Source organism: Amblyomma americanum, chromosome 1 (genome assembly GCF_052857255.1).
Source record: "Amblyomma americanum isolate KBUSLIRL-KWMA chromosome 1, ASM5285725v1, whole genome shotgun sequence".
Classification (NCBI taxonomy): Eukaryota; Metazoa; Arthropoda; class Arachnida; order Ixodida; family Ixodidae; genus Amblyomma; species Amblyomma americanum.
The window spans coordinates 514,016,517-514,039,422 of record NC_135497.1 but is presented as its reverse complement, the minus strand read 5'-3'; the positions used below and the strand labels follow the sequence as shown (position 1 = coordinate 514,039,422).

General features: G+C 48.1%; 2 protein-coding genes across 5 annotated transcripts in view; one reads left to right on the top strand and one right to left on the bottom strand.

Annotated features, from left to right (window-relative positions):
* Cog6 (conserved oligomeric Golgi complex subunit 6) overlaps positions 1-21,468 on the bottom strand; it is a 58,740-nt gene extending 37,272 nt beyond the window's left edge. Inside the window, exons 1-3 of the mRNA XM_077650921.1 lie at positions 21,053-21,468; positions 6,685-7,052; positions 3,863-4,221 (exon numbers count right to left, since the gene is read on the bottom strand). Coding sequence (XP_077507047.1) covers positions 3,863-4,221; positions 6,685-7,052; positions 21,053-21,323 — 998 coding nt within the window. The 5' untranslated portion in view covers positions 21,324-21,468. The remainder of the gene's footprint in view (positions 1-3,862; positions 4,222-6,684; positions 7,053-21,052) is intronic.
* A 1,079-nt stretch (positions 21,469-22,547) lies between these two features.
* Positions 22,548-22,906, top strand: part of LOC144116192 (protein zer-1 homolog) — a 145,494-nt gene continuing 145,135 nt past the window's right edge. For 2 of the 4 annotated variants that reach the window (XM_077650919.1, XM_077650917.1), the window contains exon 1: positions 22,548-22,770. The gene's annotated coding sequence lies outside the window, so the exon portion shown is untranslated. The remainder of the gene's footprint in view (positions 22,771-22,906) is intronic. The other 2 variants (XM_077650920.1, XM_077650918.1) reach the window with 1 other exon arrangement.

Here is a 22,906-nt window from a genome sequence, read left to right as displayed (position 1 = left end):
TGGATGCTCAGTGTGATGACTCCGTCACGCTGCACCCTGCCTACGCTGCTTTATCGGAGGGTGTTGACTTCCAGAGCTTCGCAGACGTTGACAGCGGCGTGGAGACATCGGGGCCGTTAAGCGATGCCGAGATTATTGAAGCAGCCTGCGGTGACCAGATGCCGCACAACTCCGGCGCGGCGAGCACAGCTGACAGCGACGACGAGTCCGACGGAGGCGACGATCCATTGCCACCCCCGAGTGCATGTGAAACAGCGTCAGCACTCGATCTCGCTACTTCTCCGCCGATGATAATTCGGACGCTGCGTTGGAGCTGTTGGGCAAGTTGCAGACGATGCTTGTCGAGTCACGGCAAAGAAAACGAAAACAAATGCGCATCACCGATTATTTTTCTCTTTGATATGCTTTGCCAATCTGCTGTTAATAAACATGTTTTTGAAGCATAGTGTCATATTTAATCATTAAGCTTGCTGCTTACGCGAATGCATATTGATGTTAGCTCCAACCGCATAAACAAATTAACTTTATTTCCTTCGACATTTGGGCTCTATGATTTTAATTCGCGCAATCGCCCGCCGCAAATGTGTAGTAGCATGTAGTAAGAGATACCGATCTCAGATATGCCTGTTTTAGCTTCGGCCCGTGCTGCCGGGCGTGATGGCCGCTTTTTTTAGCGCCCGCTCGTTAATTCAAACTCCGCTTAATTCGAACAATTTTCCGGTCCCAGTCGAGTTCGAATTAACGAGGTTTTACTGTAGTGTGTTTTTTTTTTTTTTGCCACACTCTTTTCAGCTGCAGTAACCTGTATTATTTTAAATTGGCTATTTAGACTGCAAGATGACCATTCTCTCAAGTATTAAAAAATTACAACACACAAAAAGGGAGTCTCAGCGATCATAAATATTTTGCATCTTAACTTTCGGCAAACCACTTTTTAAAAAATTAAAATTACTGCCCCTGCCTGAATTACACCGAAATAACCTCAGTAAGCGTTGGAAAACAGAAATTGGAAGAAAAAAAAAACCATCGCTTAAGATAATATCCTGTTTAAAACTAAATAAATATTTGGGACACTCGCTTTCAATAGATCTGGGAGATTCTGCCCAGTCGCACAAACTATGGTGATCTGATGGGTTTCCAACTTCAATCCAACTGCAACGAAATTTTACTTTGGCTAGCATGCCTCTTAATATGCTGGGTATGTCACAAAACTAATCGTAACAATGTTCCAAGTTTGTTAGACAATTAGTACTGCAGTTGCAAGTGCTTAAAAACCTCGGTAGCAGACGAAGTGTGCATCTGGCGGTGTCGCGCAGTTGGGCAATTTACCGGATATGATGTAGGTACAGGAAACTAAGAGTCCTCCGCGAACCTGGCCCATTGGGAGTGAATGGATTATGATTGCATGAAGTGAAAGGCTGGAGGCTAAAATGTGGTTCGACAGTCCAAAGTTCGGTAGTATGTTAAAATTTTTCGAAATTTCCAGCGCAATTACCATGACGAAATACTGCGTAGCCATCTGGGGCATGAAAGCTCACGACGCGCAGGAATGCACGCTCTGCACGTGTTTCAAAAGTAAAGCAAACAGCAAGTGTTGTGGGGCATATGGCAATCTGTTTTCCTTGAAGTGGCATTCTTGTGGGGTCCCCAACAGGTTTGGTTTGGTTTATGGGGGTTTAACGTCCCAAAGTGACTCAGGCTAAGAGGGACGCCGTAGTGAAGGGCTCTGGAAATTTCGACCACCTGGGGTTAACGTGCACTGACATCGCACAGCACACGGGCCTCTAGAATTTCGCCTCCATCGAAATTTGACCGCCGCGGCCAGGATCGAACCCACGTCTTTCGGGCCAGCAGCCGAGCGCCATAACCACTCAGCCACCGCGGCGGCTTCCAACCAACTGATTTGGTCAGAACGAACGAATAGAAAGACTACATAACTTCTGGCAATTCTGACAAAAAAACAGTTCTCAAAATATGTACTAGCAGTTCCATGTTTCCTCCGTCAAAGAAGGACAAAAGCAGACGCCACGCAACAAAAACTAACCCCAGCCTGCAGGTGTTTGTTTGCAGTGCTGCAAATTCATGTGATTGGTGATTGGCAGGTGCTTGTAATGCGTGCCTGCTCACTGCAGCAGCGAGCTGCCAAAACTCCACAATTACGTGGCCAGGTGGTTCCAAGTGTTCCAGCACTTTGTAATAGACCCTTTACAAAGCTCCATAAGTCATCTTTTCTGCACAGCAGAAACACCTTTACCATGGCAACGTGAACTGTCCTAGGGGGAGGAGTTGGGTGCAGCAGTAAAGCCTTCTATCCCACACCTTACACTGTGTATGCACTGACGAGCAGTATCTTGACAGAATTGCCTTGCACCCTTCCTTTGTGACTGCAGAGGGGAGGGTGAATTGTACTTGCAAGGCAATGGCTTAGGAGCTTAATCCCTTTATCGTGACAGCAACAGAGGGCAGAAGCATGCAAAAGAGGGGTGCGACATTAACCTAACAATACATGTCTCCAGCGCTGCCACTTACTTCTGCCTCCAAAACCGGTTTGGCTGCCATAGTGAAGGAATTTTCACAATGTAGAGAAACTGACTTCTGGAGTTTTGCAAATGGTCCATAGCTGCCCTTTCACGGACTTCATTGTGAAAAATGACTTTCTTAGCGAGTGAAACACCATGCACTCACTTATCTCACGACTGCCGTACCTTGCTTTTAGGACTCTCCCCTGACATAAATTTCACCGCAGTTGGCCTTTAATAAGTGATTACAGAAGAACCTTGCTGATACATTTCCGGTTCATACACTCAAAATCGCGGGCAATAAAAATGTCCCATATAGCTGCACCATATTTCTTCTGGTTATACATTCCCAGATAACACAATTTCCCGGCTACTATGTTCAAAATTCTAACAAATTCTAGTCGTACAATACATTTAGTGTCCAAAGGCACAGGTATAAACATACAAGTGGGCCAAATCTGAGGGCACGTGACATGGAGAGATTCAGTGCATGCAGTGTCAGTCATCTGTTGCAGTCGCTTCTAAGCAATGCTAGGTGCAAAAGGGGCAAAGCATCCCCCACCCACCAAAAGAAATGGTGCACTAAGGAGAGGGCCGTTCTGGCTGAGGCATCAGACGACGGGGATAAACGCAGCAGCTTCTTCACAGTGCCTTACAGAAATAGGGCAAAGCATCTGAGAACTACAACAATGTGCTTACATACGAGCGGGCCATTTCTGGGGAACACAGCATGAAAGGCAAGAACACTGCGACAGTCAGCCACGGTGGTGGCTCCAAGGAATGCTAATCAACATTTTCATGAAGTGAAATTGTCAATAAAAGCCTTTTTACCACATTCAACAGTTAAATTTTATAAAAACAGACGGTTTGGATCATAAGTTTTTTCCCTTGCATTTGCTTTGAAAACATAACGAGATTTTGTACCTGCACTGTGTTACTATTTTGATCAGTGTACCTATGCTACCGTGCACACGTTTAAGCACTGCCTAGGCGTGCCTTTTATTCTGATGACACAGTATTTTCGCGCATAAATTGAAACTTGCTTATTCTTTCTATCTCTTTCCTTTTTTTCATTTTTTCTTTGTATCCATGCTTATTTGCACTGCTGCATTGGTCTCTGCCACAAAAATGGTCAGTGGGTGCTGCCAAGCCTGGCTTGGAGGCTTTCTGCCCTCTGCCCACAACATCACTTCGTGTGGATGTTGAGATAAAGTTGATTTGTGCCCTTATGGCACCCAAACCAGATGTAATGCATTGAACAGTGCTGAACGCTGGTGTGCAGCAGCGATTACACTGGGGTGACAATAGAGTCAGGTTCAACTGAGAATGGTCACCGTGCTCACCTTCCACGCAGCCCTCCACACTGTGCAAGCAGCTGTTCCAAGAGCTCCCGCTCGGAGGCAGCACACTGGTGGGCCCAGGCCAGCATGTCGCCAGCATAGCGGAGGGGATCCTTGGCCAGGGACTCCAGCGGCCGGGTGCCTCCTCCACCCCGTGTGAGGGCGTCAATCAGGTGCCGCACAACACAGGCACGGCGTGCGTTGGCATACTCATCGAGAGCATAGCCCCACAGCAGAGGCCGCTCGCGCAAGGCCCCAAAGGCACGAGCCAGGAGTGGACCGGGCTCGGCCGCAGTGTCAGAGCCAAGCACTCGGCACCTGTTCTGGAGCCAGCGGTACAGGTGCTCGTAGGCCGCCTCTTGCTGCAACAGTAAGAGAGCGCAGTCTTAGCTGGCACCACACCTATCTGCCGTGCACAGTCTGTGCGAATCCCAAGTGACTAATGCTCCTGCAAAGGGAGTCGTGGCCTCAATGGGTACTAGCGTGCCTTTGGCCAGCCTTTAGCCCTATCCCACAGGACGATGTGCAAGGTGTCTTAAATAAAGGTCAACAACAACACCAAGGCAGTCATGAAAGGAACTCACAGAAAGAAGATGCAAGACACAACAAACGAAGCAGCACATACACCACCCCTGCACTTACAACTGATTTATACTTTCTGTGCACTTCACACTTTCTTCCACATGCAAACATGCTGTTGACCGGTGATAGTAGATACAGAAAACCCAAAAACTTCAAGCATCAAGTTGTCACTCACATGCAGGTACAGCAGAATTTCAATGATACAAATTTGATCGTGCATTTGCATTCACAGAGATCTGTTTACGATTGAAGGGATTTATTTACTGCTGTGCGCCACCGCTCAAATGCCTGTACCACACCACTGGCGATTGCGACATTGGCGATGTTTGGGCCGTACGCCATGTCAGCAATGTGCGGGCAGCACCTTGCACATTCATTTGGTTTACGGGGGTTTAACGTCCCAAACCGACTCAGGCTATGAAGGACACTGCAGTGAATGTCTCCGGAAATTTCGACCACCTGGGGTTCTCTAACGTGCACTGACATCACATAGTACACGGGCCTCTAGAATTTCGCCTCCATTGAAATTCGACCGCCGCAGCCGGGATCGAAACTACGTCTTTCGGGTCAGCAGCCGAGCGCCATTAACCACCGAGCCACCGTGACGGCTCTTGCCCATTCGTATAATCCGTAGTAGTGTGGGAAAATGTTCGAAACATCAGAATTTTGAACATTTTACATAATGCACTCTGGCCAAAGAATTTTACAAATTTGTATCATCCTGAAATACATATCAATCATGATCATATCACCAAGATTTTACTGTAATGATGTTTGATGGTGTTTATTGGTGCAAGGGCATCAAGACCAACCAGCGCCAGAGGATGAGCTCAAGACAACGCAAAAATTTACGGCAAGTGATGGGAACCATATGACCACATGTGACAAAATTGTGCACTGTGAAGACCGCAAAAGAATTCCGGACTCATGTCAACTGTTCACCTTAATGAGAGAGACTTGCAGATGAAAAGCTTAATTCTTACTCAATGACAAGTACTGATGCCTTGCTTATGCCTCTCTGCTCATTCCTCATGACCACACAAGCCTTAAGGAACTCACACTCATCTTCTTACCTTCTACCTTCTCCTGCTGGTGATACTAGCCCAAAGTGTGCAACGGTGCTCTCATACATGTAAAGACAAATGGTTGCCTGAGCCTGATCTGAACAGAGTGCAATGTTTTCTCAGCTGGTCAGTTATGCATCATCAAGTTAGTCCAACGTAAACCTTACCACAGGACAATAGGATTGAATAGACAACCCTCATTGTACACTGTGTAAACTTCGTCTGGCGTTTCAGTCTGCAGGCAGTGTCTTCACGTTTGCCTAAGGAAATGTGAGTGCACAGGCTTGAAAGCTTGCCGAGAGTAGTAAACACTAATTTTACGTCACGCTTTTGTGCCACTCTTGTCAAACTATACAAGATGTCTCACGGTAACAGAGGATCACCTCAATGTTCTTTTTACCCTCCTTCACAGGGTTTGCAGGCTTTGCCAATAGCATTCTAAGTTTTCTTCCCAAGGTTTCTGCAACACCTAGTAGAACAGAGGAAAGGAAACTGTTCCACAAGGCCTTTCGGCATAAACTCCAGCAGCTTTCCTTAAGTGTGCTTGTGAAGCACATGTTTTCAACTTCAAATGAGGGGACTCAAAAAGCAAAAGTGCCTTTTTGCAATGAGCAGTGGACTTCCAACACTCATGACTGTGAAAAAAAAAAAAAAAGATTTCAAAATGACGAACCCTATGTTCTTGTTGGAGGGTAAGTCTTTGGTAAAAATTATGCATTTGAAACAGGCACAAAAATAATTTAAAAATTATAATCTGATCTGCTACAGAAGCGAGCTGGTTGCTTGAAGTTAAATTTAACACACCTTGAAAAAGTGTCACAATATCGAACACTGACAACACGGTCAAAACAGTAGCCTTGCAGGTGGCACAGCAGAACACAACGTGCCATGTTAGATACCATCATGCATGGCAATGTGAACAAACACACAACGTTGCTTGGCACGCAAAACCCGCAGCACAGATAAAATTCCAGGCATTGCCCAAAATATAGCAGCCCATCGTAATTCGTGCTTGGGGCACTTTTTCACGAGTATTCTATAGGAGGGGGTTCGTAACTGTGAGAAATGAATTTGCAGATACAACCATTGTCAACTTAAACATGTTGATGCATTCTGTGCTATGATCCACGAAAAAGAACAAAAAAAAAAAAACATTCAAAACATTTGTGCTCCCCTCACCTGCGCAGCTAGCGATTCCATGAGCTGCAGGCCTGCCTGAGCTCTGCTGCTCCGCATCAGCAATTTGCAGTGGTCGTGCATACGCCTACTCTGGGCCAGAGCATCCAGGAACCGCTCGTCCAGTTGGTCTCGTCCAACTGGCCCACCTGTTCCTCGCAGCAGGGCCACCTGCTCAGCCGAGGGCTGGAAGGCAGCCAGGAAGCCCTGCGCTGCCTGCTGCCTCCCTTCCAGGCGTCGCGCCTCGGCCCGCAGCTGACCCGTGCGGGCTAGAAGATCCCGGGTGTCACGTTTCACCGAATGCAACCGCTCCACCATGCCTGCACAGCCTGCTGACATGGCTGCAATGTCCTCCGAGAGGGCGCTCATGGCTGCCTGCAAAGCCAGTTTATTTTTCATCAGCAAATGCGAACACAACTTGAGTGAAATAACAACGCCGGTCTTTTCCAGACAGTCCTCATGAGTACTCTGTTCATTTGACTACTGTTAATTCGGAATATCCAGCTAATTCGAACTGCCAGTGCAGTTCTGGTGAACACCCATGTATGCATGTCTATGGTGTCAGACTTCCGTTATTTTGCACGCTCTTGGGTTCCCACCGGTTAAATAGGGCAGGCTCCCGAGGGGGAGGGGGGGGGCATTTATAGGTATGATCAGCTTGACAAGTGTCGTCTGAACACCCCTTTTCAAACTTGAATGATGCCCACCCACCTCTGACATGCGTGGGATGACAGGAGCAAAGGGAGCTCTCCGATCATCACCTAAGGCCGACAAATAGTCCGGCCTCAAACTCGTGTTCTGAGCGTCCCCGTTAACCCGCGATCACGCATCAGCTAGTCAGCTGATCCAGCACACCATTTTGGATGCTGATTGGCGTGCCGCTGGTCATTTTTTTCAGAAGGGGTTTCAACATTCTGCCGCCAATGTGCAGTTCAATAGGCAGTATTTACTGCTCTCCCTCACTTCACCCTATGTGGTTCTTCCATTCTTCCCACATGCTGGAACAGTGTGCTCATCATGTGTTTGCTGCTTGTGCATTGGAGCCTTCTCACAAGCAAGCTGTCACATGTGAGGAGACTCGACCGCTACCGCGTCACACCATGTTGGAGGTCACGGAGGAATCTACTGGCTTGGAGAAGTTCTGCTTCGTCATTTCCAACTGCGTGCTTGCAGTAAACCATTTGATAGAAGTGCGAAAAATCCTCGTCACCACTCAATTTTCATCTACCCAGTTTTTCACCAAATAAATCAACTCTCATGCAAATGGTTTTTGACAGCTACTTTGGTGCGATCCAATAATCAGACCTGTGGACAATTCGGAAATTTTTTCCAGTCCCTTGAAGTTTGAATTAATGAGGTTTTACTGTACCTTTCAGACATTTCTTAGGAATAAAAGACAAGATTGCATATATCACCAAGGGCATGCTCAAAATTATTGAGGTATACGCAAAAAAGAGGAAGGCAGAGCATTTCAGTTAGGTAACAGTCCATGCAAAACACAAGTACTGAAACAAATGTGTGCACAGTTTTTTGTTTGCAAGACTGCAAGCTACAGCTATAACGGTGTCTACATGCATGTGGGGAAAAGGCACTGTTGAACTTGTCAGTGAGGGCTAATGCTTATTTTTTTCATGGTCTTGCTATTCTGCATGCTTGAAGATGTGGTGATATTATTATCAGCCATAATTTCTGAAACAGATACAATGGGTTTGTACTTCTTAAAAACAAAATGTAAAGCCTGTCTTTGCACTGTTCCAGTTCCAAGTCAATGTATGTGTTTCTTATAAATATGGTCCCACACAACAGATGGACATTCAAATGTTAGGCAGGTTATAGGTATTGTATGCCAGCAGTTTCGCCATAAAGGAGCTGGTTCATGTGCTGCAAATGCATAGACATTAACAATACAGGTGGGACCAAAACAGCACTTTGATATGTTATCATAGAAATGGGTGTTTCTTATTATTACCACAAAGGAGAACAGTTTTTTAGAGCTTAGTGAAAAAAACAAAGACGTACACCAACAATTATTTTGGCTAGGCTGTTGTCCAGACTTGCCTGATCATCACCAAACATCTCTAAAAACAATGTAGTCAACAGGAAACAGCCAGATATTTTCACCCAGGTTGACTGCCATTATATTGTGACGCCCATGAAGAGGCGATGCCTAGTCTATTAGGTCAGCATCGCTGAGTACGTAGAAGAGGAGGAGAACGAGGCGGTTGGTTGCGTCTCGTGCCTGGCAAGTGAACCCCAGCTGGTTTCAGTCGCCCGTCGCGGTCTGAATAAACCCCCGAACGTAACATTTTGATGGAAGGTGCCGGGTATACTGGTTCCCCGAAGACAGATCCCCTGCTTCACCTTCGCTGGAGTCATCGCATTGCGGGTCTGCCGCCTTCTGTGCCCATGATGTCCCTGGACGGCGACGCTCCGAGGTCTGTGCCCAGCAGTTCGTGGCAGCATTACCGGGAGCCACAGTTGTTCGCGGGCTCAACCAGCGACGACGTGGATGAATGGCTCACCCACTACCTACGCGTGAGTGGTGGCTATCCTACCTATTCTCCGCGGTTGAATTACCAACCCGTTTCTGCTCGGTACCCATCCTACATGCCTGATTCCGGCAACCCATGGTCTGTACAAATGTGGAATCGTTCGCCAGCATCGGACAGAACTGTGACACTGCCTCCAGCTTTCCACACTCGTCGGTCTCCATCACCCCGACGCCGCTCCTCCTCCCCTCCACCGGAAAACTAGTCGGCGCGACCCATTGTGGTGAGATCGCTGGATGTCTGCCACCGGAAGAGATACCCCTGCCTGTAGTGATGTTACGGAACAAAGTGAATGTGCTAGTGGATGGAGTACCTGTGATGGCTTTAGTGGATACCGGTGCTACTGTTTCAGTTATGAGTGCTGCGTTTAAGTGTCGCCTCAGACAAAGTTTTCTTTCGATGGGACAGAAATGTCCAGTTTTGTGGTGTGAGTGGCGAACCGTTGCCTGCAGTTGGAGTGTGTAGTGTTACGGTTTCCTTGAGTGGTGAAGTGTTCAGCAAGGAAATGGTGGTGCTCGCCCGGTCGACGCCCGACGTTATTCTTGGCCTCGACTTTTTGCAGATGTGCGGCGCTAACGTCGACTGTCACACCGGTGAGCTCAACGTCGGCAAATGTTCCACCTCTGGCCTTGTGGAAGGCTCGTGCAGTGGAGAAAGTGTGTTCTGTGTTACCCGAGATACTGTCGTGCCTCCTTCTTCGGCTGTATGCGTACCGGTTTCCTGCCCCAATACCCCTCTCGACAAGTTTGATGCAACTGTAGAGCCAAACCATTTGAACTGCATGAAGAAGAACATCTTGGTTCCTCATGCCATGGTTTCCGTCACCAACGGAAGCACTGAACTCTGGACAGTGAATTGTTCGACAGAATCTGTAGTTCTGCCTGAAGGCTGAAGCTTACATCATGCAGCCACGACACGCCAGTATCCATTGCCTTGGCTACCACCACCTTGGGCGCAGCAGCACCAGAGCTTTACGACGAGTCAAAGTTTCTTCGCATGATCGACAACTCGCTTTCCACGTATCAGCGCCGTGCTCTGTTGGCCATCCTCCGGCGACACTCCACTGTGTTCGACTTTTCACAGCCCGGCGGCGCATCTTCCATCCCCTCGTCTCGGACCCTGCACAGGGTTGACACTGGCGCCTCACATCCGACCCGAGAAAAGCCATACCGAGTGTCTCCGTCTGAACGCAAGGTGATCAATGAACAAGTGTAGGAAATGTTAACCAAAGAAGTTATACAAGAGTCCTCGAATCCCTGGGCTGCTCGAGTAATTCTTGTTCGAAAAAAGGATGGATCACGGCGGTTCTGCGTGGATTACCGTCGTCTAAATGCCGTCACAAGAAAAGACGTATACCCTCTCCCTCGAATCGAAAATGCCATCGACTACCTTTTTTCAGCGTCCTACATCTCTTCTACTGAACTCCGGTCGGGGTATTGGCACATCCCTATGCATCCCGTGAATAAGGAGAAAACAGTGTTTATTACACCTGGCGGCGTTTACGAATTTGATGTAATGCCATTCAGCCTCTGTAATGCACCCGCCACTTTCGAGACATTTATGGACACTATACTGCGTGGTTTGAAATGAGAGATATGCATGTGCTACCTTGATGAACCATTTAGCTCCCGTCCTGGACTGCATGTGCAAAGCTGGCCTTGTGCTTAATTCTAAAAAGTGCCACTTTGGTGCGCACCAAGCGCTAGTGCTTGGACACCTCTTTGACAAAGCCTCGTTGTCAGGCGTAATCCAGCCAAGACTACAGCTGTCAAGTCGTTTAAGCCTCCACAGTCTGTCAAAGATTGGTTTGGTTTATAGGGGTTTAACGTCCCAAAGCAACTCAGGCCACGAGAGACGCCGTAGTGAAGGGCTCCGGAAATTTCGACCACCTGGGGTTCTTTAACGTGCACTGACATCGCACAGTACACGGGCCTCTAGAATTTCGCCTCCATTGAAATTCGACCGCCGTGGCCGGGATCGAACCCGCGTCTTTCGGGCCGGAAGCCGAGCGCCATAACCACTCGGCCACCGCGGCGGCCTCAGTCTGTCAGAGCTGCGAAGTTTCTTGGGCTTGTGTTCGTACTTTCGTTGCTTCATCCATCACTTTGCAGACATTGCATACCTGCTGACAGGCCTGCTTCAGAAAGATGTGGCTTTCGAGAGGACCCTTGAGTGCGACTCCGCCTTCCGCCAATTATAATTCCTCCTGACGTCCCACCCTGTACTTCGCCACTTTGATCCCTCCGGCCCCACAGAGATTCATACCGATGCCAGCGGTGTTGGTCTCGGGGCTGTGCTCGTCCAGCGCTGCGACAACAAAGAGCATGTTGTTGCGTATGCAAGTCGCTCGCTCAGTAAGCCGGAGTGCAATTATACGGTCACCGAGCAGGAATGCCTCGCGGTTGTCTTCGGCACGCAGCATTTCCGTTCGTATCTCAACGGACGCCCGTACACCGACTATCATGCCGTCACCGACTATCATGCCCTCTGCTGGCTCGTTAACCTTCGTGACCCATGAGGGTGCCTTGCAAGATGGGCTCTCCGGCTACAAGAGTTTAGCAGTAACCGCATGAGGCGAAAATTCGCGGCGACACGCTGCGCGATGGGCTGAGGGCCGCCGAAGCACTGTCGCTCATCGCGTCGGCCAGGTTCTGGGTTTGCAAAAAATTTCGCCCATCACCCGGAAGTGCCGTGCGAGACTAGCCAATGACGGCAGGCCTTGCGGGTGAGTAACTTCCGATCCGTCTTGTGTGCGAAAGTCAATTTTTTTTTTTTTTTCAGCGGGCTTTCCGCAGAGCAACAGCCGACGCATCCCTCACCATGGCAGCTATGCAAGAATTTAATGAAATGCTCATTAATGAAGTTCAAAAGTAAAGGGTGTTGTGGGTATGTCCTACACGCACTATAAGTTGCAAGAGCGCAGGAATGTCGCCTGGCGCCTCATCGCAGCGTCCCTCGGGCGCACTTTTCTGCGTCACGTGACTTTGTGTAGACGGCTAAAAATAAAATTATTACCTAAATATATTTTTCAATGTTTTTATTGTGTTTTATCTTGTATGAACCCTTAAGAGCGTTGTTCTACGCGTTAACGCAAAATGACTGAACGCTGAAGCTGCCGCAATCGAGCAACACTGAAAACGCGCCCTTCCGACGCCGAGTCCCGTCGCTTCGTGCGGTTTGCGCCAGCGGCAGCGATGGGCGACGGCGGCGCCATCGCACAACGTATCGCGAAGGAATATCGCCTCATGCGGTTACCGCTTTTGACTACACAGTCGCCTACAAGAGCGGTCGCCGGCACGCTGATGTGGACTGTCTTTTGCGGCTGCCCCTTCCTGAGACAGAATCTAACTTTGAGGATTTTGACCACTGTGTCGCGTTAGTCTCACCGTGTTTTCCTGACCTCACCACATTCCAAGGCAAACAGCAGCGAGATTCGACCCTGCGGTCTCTTCTTGCGGAGGCTGAAGACCCCTCCGGTGCAAACCACTTCTGCTTGCGAGATGGTCTGCTCTGGAAAAAAAACTATTCTTCTATGGGCCAGCGCTTCCTTCTGGTAGTACCGAAAAGCCTGTACACGTCCGTCTTGCAGGCCATGCACGACGACCCTACATCTGGACATCTTGGGTCGGCACAAACGCTCCACCGTGCCCAGGCCCGCTTCTATTGGCCGAAAATGCGGGCCACGACTGAGCGGTACATCGCCAGCTGCACTCAGTGTCAACGATATAAGCGTCCTACTAGCATTGCTTCTGGTCAGCTTCACCCCGTGACACCACCTGCCACACCATTCGAGCAAGTGGGCATAGACCTCCTTGGCCCACTTCCCAAATCCTATCATGGGAACCGATGGTTAGTGGTTTGTGTTGATTACCTCACTGGGTATTGTGAAACGGCCGCCCTACCCTCGTCTACAGCGTATCATGTGTCCTCGTTTATGCTGCGCTCCATAGTTCTCCGCCATGGATCCCCAAAAGTTATCAGTGACCGTGGTTGGCAGTTCACCGCTGACGTTGTGGAGCAGCTTCTCCGTTCTTGAGCATCGCATTTTTGCTTTCCTCGCCTTACCATCCCCAGACGAATGGGCTAAATGAGCGCACGAACCGAACGATCACCAACATGCTGTCAATGTACGTTGATTCAAAACACAAAAATTGGGACACCATCCTGCCGTTCATCACCTACGCTTTCAATACCACGCACCATGAGACCACTGGCTTCAGCCCCTTCTTTTTACTATATGCTCGCCCTCCACGCTACACCCTGGACACCATACTACCATTCTCTGCCGAGCCTCATGAAGACCCCTCCGTCGCCGAGACACTTTGTCTCGCCAAAGAGGCCCGGCGCCTCGCCCACCTCCGTATCCTCGCCTCCCAAGATCGGTCCAAACCGCGCTACGATGCCCACCGCCGTCACGTCACTTACAGCCCTGATGATTTGGTCTTGTTGTGGCGGCCTGCCTGAAAGTGGGGACTGTCCCAGAAGCTGCTGTGCCACTATGATGGACCCTATGTTGTTATTGAGAAAACTAGTGAGCTCAACTACCACACGGCGCGTCTCACGTCAAGCGGCCGTCGTTCTGCACAAACTGACGTAACTCACGTTGCCCGGCTGAGGCCATACCATTCACACGGTGCTTTCCGACTCGCCCTGCGGGCTTCAGCTGGGTAGGGGAAGTGTGACGCCCATGAAGAGGCGATGCCTAGTCTATTTGGTCGGCATGGCTTAGTGCGTAGAAGAGGAGGAGAAAGAGGTGGTTGGTTGCGTGTGCCTGGCAAGTGGATCCCAGCTGGTTCAGTCGCTCGTCGCGGTCTGAATAAATCCCCGGAAGTAACAATATCATTGACATACATTAAAGAAAAAATAAATCCAAGAACACTCCCTCGAGACACATATGTTGCAACTAAGAATGATTTTAAAATACAACCATCGATGTCAACAAATTGGCTATGATTAGAAAGGTAAGCAATTACCTAACACAGAATGAATGACAGAAGATTAAATTTCTCTAGCTGCTGTAAATTTACTGGGAGGTGCCTCATCAAATGGTTTAAAGAAATCTTAAAATCTACCTGACTGCATGAATCAAGTGTTCCCTCTGTACGTGTAGACACGCATTTAGGAAAGCCACACTGGAACTCTGTCATAATCTGCGATAAAATGAGCACACATGTGTTCCAACACTCTTCATCGTGGGAACGTAAGAGAAATGCGACGGTAAATTTCAATAAGAAACCAACTGCCCTCTCTCCCCACTGTCACTAAACATGCTACACGCCTATTGTCAGGCAAGACTGCACTGATTATTGATATAAGATATAATAAAGATGATGGTTAGAATATTAGCACCAGGTTCAGTGTATTGATGCAAGAATGCATTTGGTACATTCTCTGAAGCTCCCAAAGATTTTTCTTTTATGTTTATTAGTAGCAAAAAAATCACAGAACGGTTATAATGCTTTTTTTTCCTCTTGCAAAGTCAGACAGTCGGAGGCGAATCCGGACTGGCCCAGGACTGCAGCGATACTCTGCAGTGGGTTTCGGTGGGTTCCAAGCCAACCACGTCCTACAGCCGAGGACGACGCCCAAGCCATTAGGCCACCCGTTGCCTTCCACCCTCTCCCCACCTTGCCACCTGCCAACAGAGGCAGATGGCACAATGGACGCTGACAGCGTGAAACTGAGGAACAATCTAATAGAAGCCAATGCTCTAAAAACATCCTCAAATGATACAAAATCAGCGTCCGAATGATATGGTTTAGAATATTCTATGATGTCATCATTGGCAGTGAAAGCAAAGTGCAAAAATTAATTCATTTATTAACAGATCATCATCTGTTGATGATCTGTTAGACCTACTATAATGCTTGATTTTATGCCTACCCTTGCTTTTGCCCTTTCTGTCTAAGTAGCACCAAAACCTATCAGGATTTGTTTTAATGAAGTTAAGCAAAGAAACCAAGAAGCATTTCTTTCGTGCAACAGACAATGCACCAGAATGGAGTGTTCAAAGGTTCCGAATGTATTCTGGACTTCCGGTTTTCTTCACTTCAGTACATTTTATTCCATGTTTCATGTTGTGTACAGTATTTCTCTACACCGCGCCGCCATGGTGGCTGAGTATTTACGGCGCTCGGCTGCTGGCCCGAAAGACGCGGGCTCGATCCCGGCCGCGGCGGTCGAATTTTGATGGAGGCGAAATTCTAGAGGCCCGTGTACTGTGCGATGTCAGTGCACGTTAAAGAACCCCAGGTGGTCGAAAATTACGGAGCCCTTCACTACGGTGTCTCTCATAGCCTGAGTCGCTTTGGGACGTTAAACCTCCATAAACCAAATAAACCAAACCAGTATATCTGTAAATCCATGGGTTTTGGCAGTGCAGTGGAATTTTATGAGGGTCAAAAATGTAGCTCTTATTAAAAGTTACTACAAATTTGTGACCCACTGGTACACTGGTTCAACATTATAGTCGGCAGGTTGCCAACCAGCCTCCAAAGCTCATCCAGCATGGGCTCCGTGCAGGAACCCAGGGGGCAGCAGTCTCGGCGAACAGGCAGCGCCGCCGGTGGTCGCCGGAGCAAATCCGTTGGGAGAGTCGCGGCCGCCTGGGTCGGGCGAGCGCCTAGTTTGGGGCGGCCGTTAGAAAGTTTTCGGGATTGTTGCAGCGAAGTGGTGGCGACTGGGCCTAGTTGGAGTGACACAGCGATGGATAAACAGTGCGGGAACATAGATACACCAGACAGAGAGACAGGGACGAGCCCATGCTGGGCGTTTATTTCCAAGTAGCAAAGCATGAGAAACAGAGCAGACGACACAAGGAGAAGGGTGCCCAAGAATAAGGAGAAAAACCCAACAAAACCAAGGGGAGGGGATAAGAAAACACGATGAAAAAAGAAGTAGAAAATACAGAATAAGATTTGTGGCAGCCCCCACGTGTGGTACAACGCGACACAAAGCCAGCCACGAGGAAGTCGATCAAGCGGGACGGCCGGATTGTTGTGAGAGGTGGGAACGCACTTAGGCAAAGCTCAGAAAGCGAAAAGAAAAAGAACGCTGCAAAGGCAGTGGCGCCGGAGGAGGAAGGAAAAGGTGCGGAAGAAGAAGAAAAGGAATGAACGGACGGAGAGCTGAAACGGAGAAGTGGAAACAAAAAACGAGAAACTGACGAAAGGTCTGAAAATTCGCGTACGTCGGCCGGCTAGGTTCATAAATAGAGACATATCCCTGTCTGTGCGAATAATTGAGGTAACTCACGCAGTACACAGGCAGAATTATTTTCAAAGGTTTCAATTGTTTCTCCGGTGGGACAGATTCCTCTTCTCCTGATGACGGAACAGCCTTTAAAGGACGGCATGTAGCAGCGGTCTCCGCAGCGAACATCAACAAGACGCCCTTTGATCATTCCCTCCACATCGCACTGGTATGCGCCCAGGAGGTCGCTGATCCAGCATACTAGGCAGACCCTTTACTTACAAATGTTCCGATTGGAACATACGAATTTGAATTTTTTTTACTTGCCTTCAAGATACACCTGAGTTAAAAAACTTTGTATTCGCGTCTGTACGGACACAGAGGAAATCATCGCAACTATAAAATTTATTATCGTTTTACTTAAAGACTGAACTATTATTGGAAAATGGACACATTTTAGCCTGTGTCGAAGCCGAGTGTCTGTGGTGTTTGTGGGACACTTCCCCAGAAAAAAAAAGTTGCAATCATCAAAAGAGAACAGAAGTACTGACAAAGACTTGCTTTACAATTAGAGGAGAGCACAGCAACAAGGCAGGAATAGGAGAGTGAAGGACAGGTAGAAAAAAAAATGAGAAGAGGGAGGGAGAGGTTGTCAAACCACTCGAGAAGGGAAATGGAGGTGGAGCTGGAAGAAAAGGGTGTAGGTGCGGAGAAAAAAAAAAGGAACAAGGAGTGTAAGGACGCACAGAAAAAAAAACTAAAGCGAATGAACCTATTCTAGGCAAAAGAGAAATAAAAAATTGTATTGAAATACAATTCTAAGCAAGAGAGACATCAGAAAACAATGCATTGAAATACAAGAGGCTGATCAAAACCTTACATCAGCCAACTTGCCAGGTATGCAGAAGCGGCATTTCTCGGTAGACAGAACAATGACGTAGTCTTGTGCAGTAATTTCAAAGGGTTATGTTGCTTCCTTTATTCGTTCAGATATGACAGCAAAGATTGGTGCCTGACAGCGGCGCCGGCTACTTATTTTCACATATTGGAAGAAATCACTTGAATTGGCGACCTAAATGTCAAGCAAACACAATATACACACTATGAATCTGGGGAAGCGGTTTCCGTATTTCACGGTCACTGCAGCAAACGCCAATGTGCCAGTTCATTACTTTTTCTACATGGTGCTGGTGCTTGCGCATGCTATAGCGGACACAGTGACTCGTTTGGAGAATATAGACCAAACCACAGGTTGATTGAAAATTATAGAATAACCGTTTACGTCGACGCGCGCCACCAGATGCGTTCTGTGGTTCCTAGTGCAGGCCGTTTCCTTCTGTCGGGTAGGCTAAATGGGAACAGAAAATATGAGGGCAACATTGCGGAATAGCTCGATTCTTTTCAGATGGTGAGAAAAATTACGAATGCAGGGGTTTGTAGAGTGCCTTCTTTTTCTCTTTTGGGAAAAACGTCAAGCGGCGAATACTGACATGATTGCCGGCTCACTGCCCGTCGGGACGAGAGCCTTCCACTGTTCCCGTCGCTTTGCTTCGTAGAACTTGTTTGGGGATGTGAAAAACATTGTTATAGCGAGTTCAAGTATGTGCTATTGCAGACTCCTGTGCAGCAATTCATCTTTGACCACCGAATATCACCAAAACAACGATAGAAGGAAGAATACGATGCATTCCTGGGCAGTTTTGCCACATCTGAGCAGCACGGGCCGCCGCGTCTCCCACCCGGTCTGCCCATTCCGCCGCGAGGGGCGTGCGCATCGCGCCGGAGTTACTCCTGCATGGTGCCTATAGACTAGTTGTCAGCATGAGCAATATATCTTGCCATTTAAACTGGTGCTGTGTGTGACTCTAGACAGTATGGAAGTGTGCAAATGAACAAAACTAGTTTATGTACAGAGATACCCTCAATCTATGTATAGGTCACATTCCTTCCCAGTTTAGCTTGAAGTGAACAGACACAAAAAAACATTTTTCGCTAGTTACATGAGTAGGCTCTTCCACAACTTGTGCCGTCACATATCAGCATTATGCCAAAAAGGGGACTGTTTAGTAGCTTGACATTAGGCTTAAAGGACCAGTCTACAAGTGATAGGTTGAAATCGCCTGCTATTATCGTACCGAGGTTCCAAGTGCACAGATGTCTGTACGATAGAAAATCTGGGAAGGATGACAGCAGCCCGTGCACGGCACAAAATGCAATTACATGACCCCAGCAGTGTGCAGTTTTAGAAAGCGACTTTAGCTATCAATTTGGGGAACCATATTGGCTGAAATTGTGTTTTTAACAAGCACCACAACACAGCTACAAAATTTGATGCCACAGCCACCATCTGTCTGTTGAAACTGAAGCAACATGAGTAAAGATGGGTGAATACAGGAGAACACCGCTGTTATGTACAGGGTGCTGTTTTTTCCCGGCTGCTAGGTTATGAGCATGTCCCTATTAACAGCTCTCATAAAAATCCATGCAATACAAACCTGGATGTTACATCGCAATTGTGGCAGCATTCCTGCATGGTACACAGCAAATGTCACCTCGCGCTAGTACTTTACTCCGTGCCAGCATTCTGACAGCTGAAGTTTAATGCATGCAGAATGGCAACGGCATGCCTGCCAAAAAAGCGGGACTCGGCATTCCATAAAGGGTGCCTGGCGGCTTCCGGCGCGCTACGCTCACGTCGATGCCCCGCGCGCTTACAGGCAGGGTGAATTTTGTTAGTGAGCACTGTGGGTGCAGTTCCACAGCCGCTGTGAAGTGAGCACAAAAGACAAAGTGTGAAAATGAAACTGTTGCAGCAGATGGTATGTGAGCAGTGCTGTACGAGATGCAGTTGCACTGGTTGGCTTAAGGCTTTTATTTCTGTCAGCCGCTTATTTTTCTGGTCGCCCGCAGCTTAAAAGATTGAATTTCTAGGTTCTAATATACCTCACACAATCAGGAATTCCATTGCAACAGGCTCTAGAGCAATGCTAAAACCCTGGCATTCTTCAAGAGGCACTGTTAATCTTGTGCTTAGTCCCGACTGAAATGTGGCCACTGCGGCCAGGTGTGATGCCTGCGACTTTAGCATCAGAGAACCGGAGTCACTACAGCTGTGAAAACAGTGATCTTTTCATTTACTTTTTGCGTCATATAGCAACCAGCCTGTGCACACCCCTCCCAATGCAGCCAGGCGTTTAACTGTGATATATCACAAAATTCCCAACCAATCAACTGCATGAACTTTTTGAGTCAGCTTCTCTGCAAGGCTTGCTGTTCAAGCAAATGATCTCATGCTAAGATGACAGTCTTGCACTCTTTAAAAACAAAAAGCAGGTGCCCCTTTAGGTTGCCAGCTGCCTTCAAGAAGAAAGACCTGTCAGAAGGGCACAATGGTACCCTTTGGTGCACTCTTGAAGACCGCTAACGAAACTGACCAGAATTTGCACACAGTAAAGAGGGACTTCCACTTTCTAATGGCAGTTGTGTATGATGTCACTATGCTATACTGAGCACCCCATTCTTGACATAAAGGCGGCAAGGATGGCGCCGTTGCTACAGCAACCATGGGAGAATTTGTCTGGCCATGACTGTGCCTTTCTTTTGTTCAAAGGAATTTTCAAGAAGCTCGCTGATTTTACTCTTGTTTGCCTGACAATGGCAAGTACCGAAAACAACAGCGCACTACACAAAGTCAGTGGAAACCTCAAGCCTCGGTACAATGTTCTTTTGATTACCCCGCTTGGCACCATAGCTGCCAGTACTGTTGATAAACCCACCAAACAACTTTAGGACAACAAAATGGCAGGTGGCACAAAGGTGAATACGAATGCGAGAATGTCATCTGGGAATGGGACCTTTTGGTTGCAAACGGCCCATTGCACTGATCTTTCTAACTGAGAAATAACTTCATGGCAAGTCAAATTGTTCAGGCAACCAAGTACTACGAGGTGCAAAGGTATGTGAATGCTCCATTACAATCACAGTGCTAAAGCATGCATGCATTGAGAACTTTCCCCACCACCTCCTACTAGCTAATAACCTGCATGTTCTGATGTACTAACAACCTGCCCACAATGGGCCAACCAAGCATGTGCTATGTGTGTCACATGCATCTCAACTTATCACCTGTGCCAACTGTAATCTACCCAATCCTTTTACAAACAAAGTTACCGTGCATGCGCAACGCCAAACACTTGCAGCAGCATTTTTAATGCCTGCCCCATTAATGATAAGGCTGTTTTCAAGGGCGACCTTACCAGATCGCAGTCTGATGAGGTCGCCTTTACTCACGCCATTAATATTACTGCGGTTGTCTATTTTCCTCATGGTAATGTGATTTGTAGACTTGTGCTGAAAACAAAAAAAGAAGTCACAACTTATCTACATTTTTAGCACACCTAAAATGCTTGTAGCTGTTAGTGAAACAAAACATGGTAGGATTTCTCATCGGCATTACCTTGTTTACAATACCCCTGTCACACGGTCATCGACAGTCTATCGGTTCATCACATCGACACACTTGCTCCCACCACACCCCCTGCGCCGTTGTCAAAATTTCAGAGCCAGGACGACGTCTATTCGCATTTGCAGTACACGGGTGAAGTGCAGTACGAATGCGAACAAACAGCGACTCGCCTTGAGGTCACTGAAGGACTGCACGAATTCCTCGTTGATGGCCAAGCTCCGTTTTTCCAAGTCGCCTCGCAGGCGCCGACGAGTGCGGATGTTGTTCTCGGTGAAGAATTCGGACAGGGAGCGCAGGGCTTCGATGGTCTCACGGTCGTTCTCGAGCCGAGCCTCGAGCAGCCTGTTGAGCTTGCGACTCAGAGGGTTGCTGCTCGCGGACGTTTTGTCGCCGCCGCTAGCTGCCTCTGCGTCGTCGGGAACTTGTTCCACGGCCATAGATTTGCCGCTTTGTGCAAGTCCCTTCACTGTCGTGGAATGAACGCCTCAGTGCACTGCCAATGGCACTACGCCGACTACGCCCCAAACTACGTGTCACGCCGCCTCCGAGCGCGCGGCCTGGCTCGATGGCCGGCGTTATTTCGACCAGGTGAAAATAACGGAAAGCCAAGCCAAATCGTTATTCCGACCTGAGGTTCAGAAGTCGCCGCACGTGTTGCTTGATTTAGTCTTAATGTTAAAGTAAAAAGTTTCGGTTTGGTTATAACGGTATAAACAAGTGCACTATTTTTTTATTTAAGAAAAAACATAATGACAGCACATGCAGTGACATATATGACAGTAATCCCAGACGTAAACGCGAAAACTTTTCCTATCAGATAGGCCGAGCTGTCACTGCCGTTTCCAAACGGTAACACAAATGTTGACGTTGCGCAAACTTGGCATTTGCAATGAAACGATTGGACATATATTTGTTCGTGATTTGTACCTCACAATAAAATAATCTGACGTGCTATAAAGTAAGAGGAGACTTGGATCATGTATAAATGGCTGTGCAGCTAGGGGCCCCAGTCTTCAGCTATCTCAGCAAACGCCGACTTTTCTGTGTTCACTATATTTCTGTGCTTCAGCGCCTTATGACGGGGCGAACTTGGGAAAGGTCACGATTAAGCACGGGCTCACTGAGCCCGTATTTTTCGCAAGTTCACTCAGTCATTAAGGCGCTGGAACACAGAAATTTTGGTCGCTTGAGACAGCCATGATTGGGCGCCTGTGTGGTCTGTGGTTACACGGACGTCGCAATAATGACACGCTCTCATTGCTTTCATGCATGCTTTCATCACTTCCATGCGACAGAAATCCAACAAGATCGAAACACATTCAACCTCTTGTCTTTCGTCAGCTAAAATTAAATAGACTGAACTCTAACTATATTTAGCTTCGCTGCGGCGAATAATTTTAAATACTTGTATAAATATCATCTGCCGCTTCGGCAAGGAAAGCTGCAATCGAACTTTCTCGCAGTCGTCTGCTAGCTAGAACGAAAGTTAGTTGCCAGCGCATTTCGCTTTCCTGAGCGTATAAACAGAGCTAGCTGTTTGGTTTAAGGCCACACGAAAGTCCGTTGGACAGAAGCTTGATTTGTGAAAGGGCAAAATTGAGGCGTCCAGACGTGATTTTCAGGGTTTTGTTTTAGCGTGACGGCTCGCACCGCGGTGGGCCACACTGGTGCTCGAGGTTGGTGTTGTGGTTGGTAGTGGTGCAGTTAACCAGCTCCGTCTGAAATCCCTGGGTGCACGAGCCAGCGTCCAAGACTCTCGTGGCGCGTTCTCCCCGTGCCTGGCTGAGCCCCGCAGGAGCCATCGCATGGCGCCCGAAGGCTGCTGAAGCCAGGGCTCCAAGAGGCGCAGTCGTCGGACCCCCCTCCATCATCGCATCAGCTGAGGCAAGTACTACTGCGCTTCGCGTTCGCCTCGCCCGGTTCTCGCAGCGAGGAACGAACGTTTTCAACGTTCCTCGGCGCGTGCACAGGGCATACGACAATGTTGAGCATTAGAGGTGTGTCGCAAAATAGTCCACTG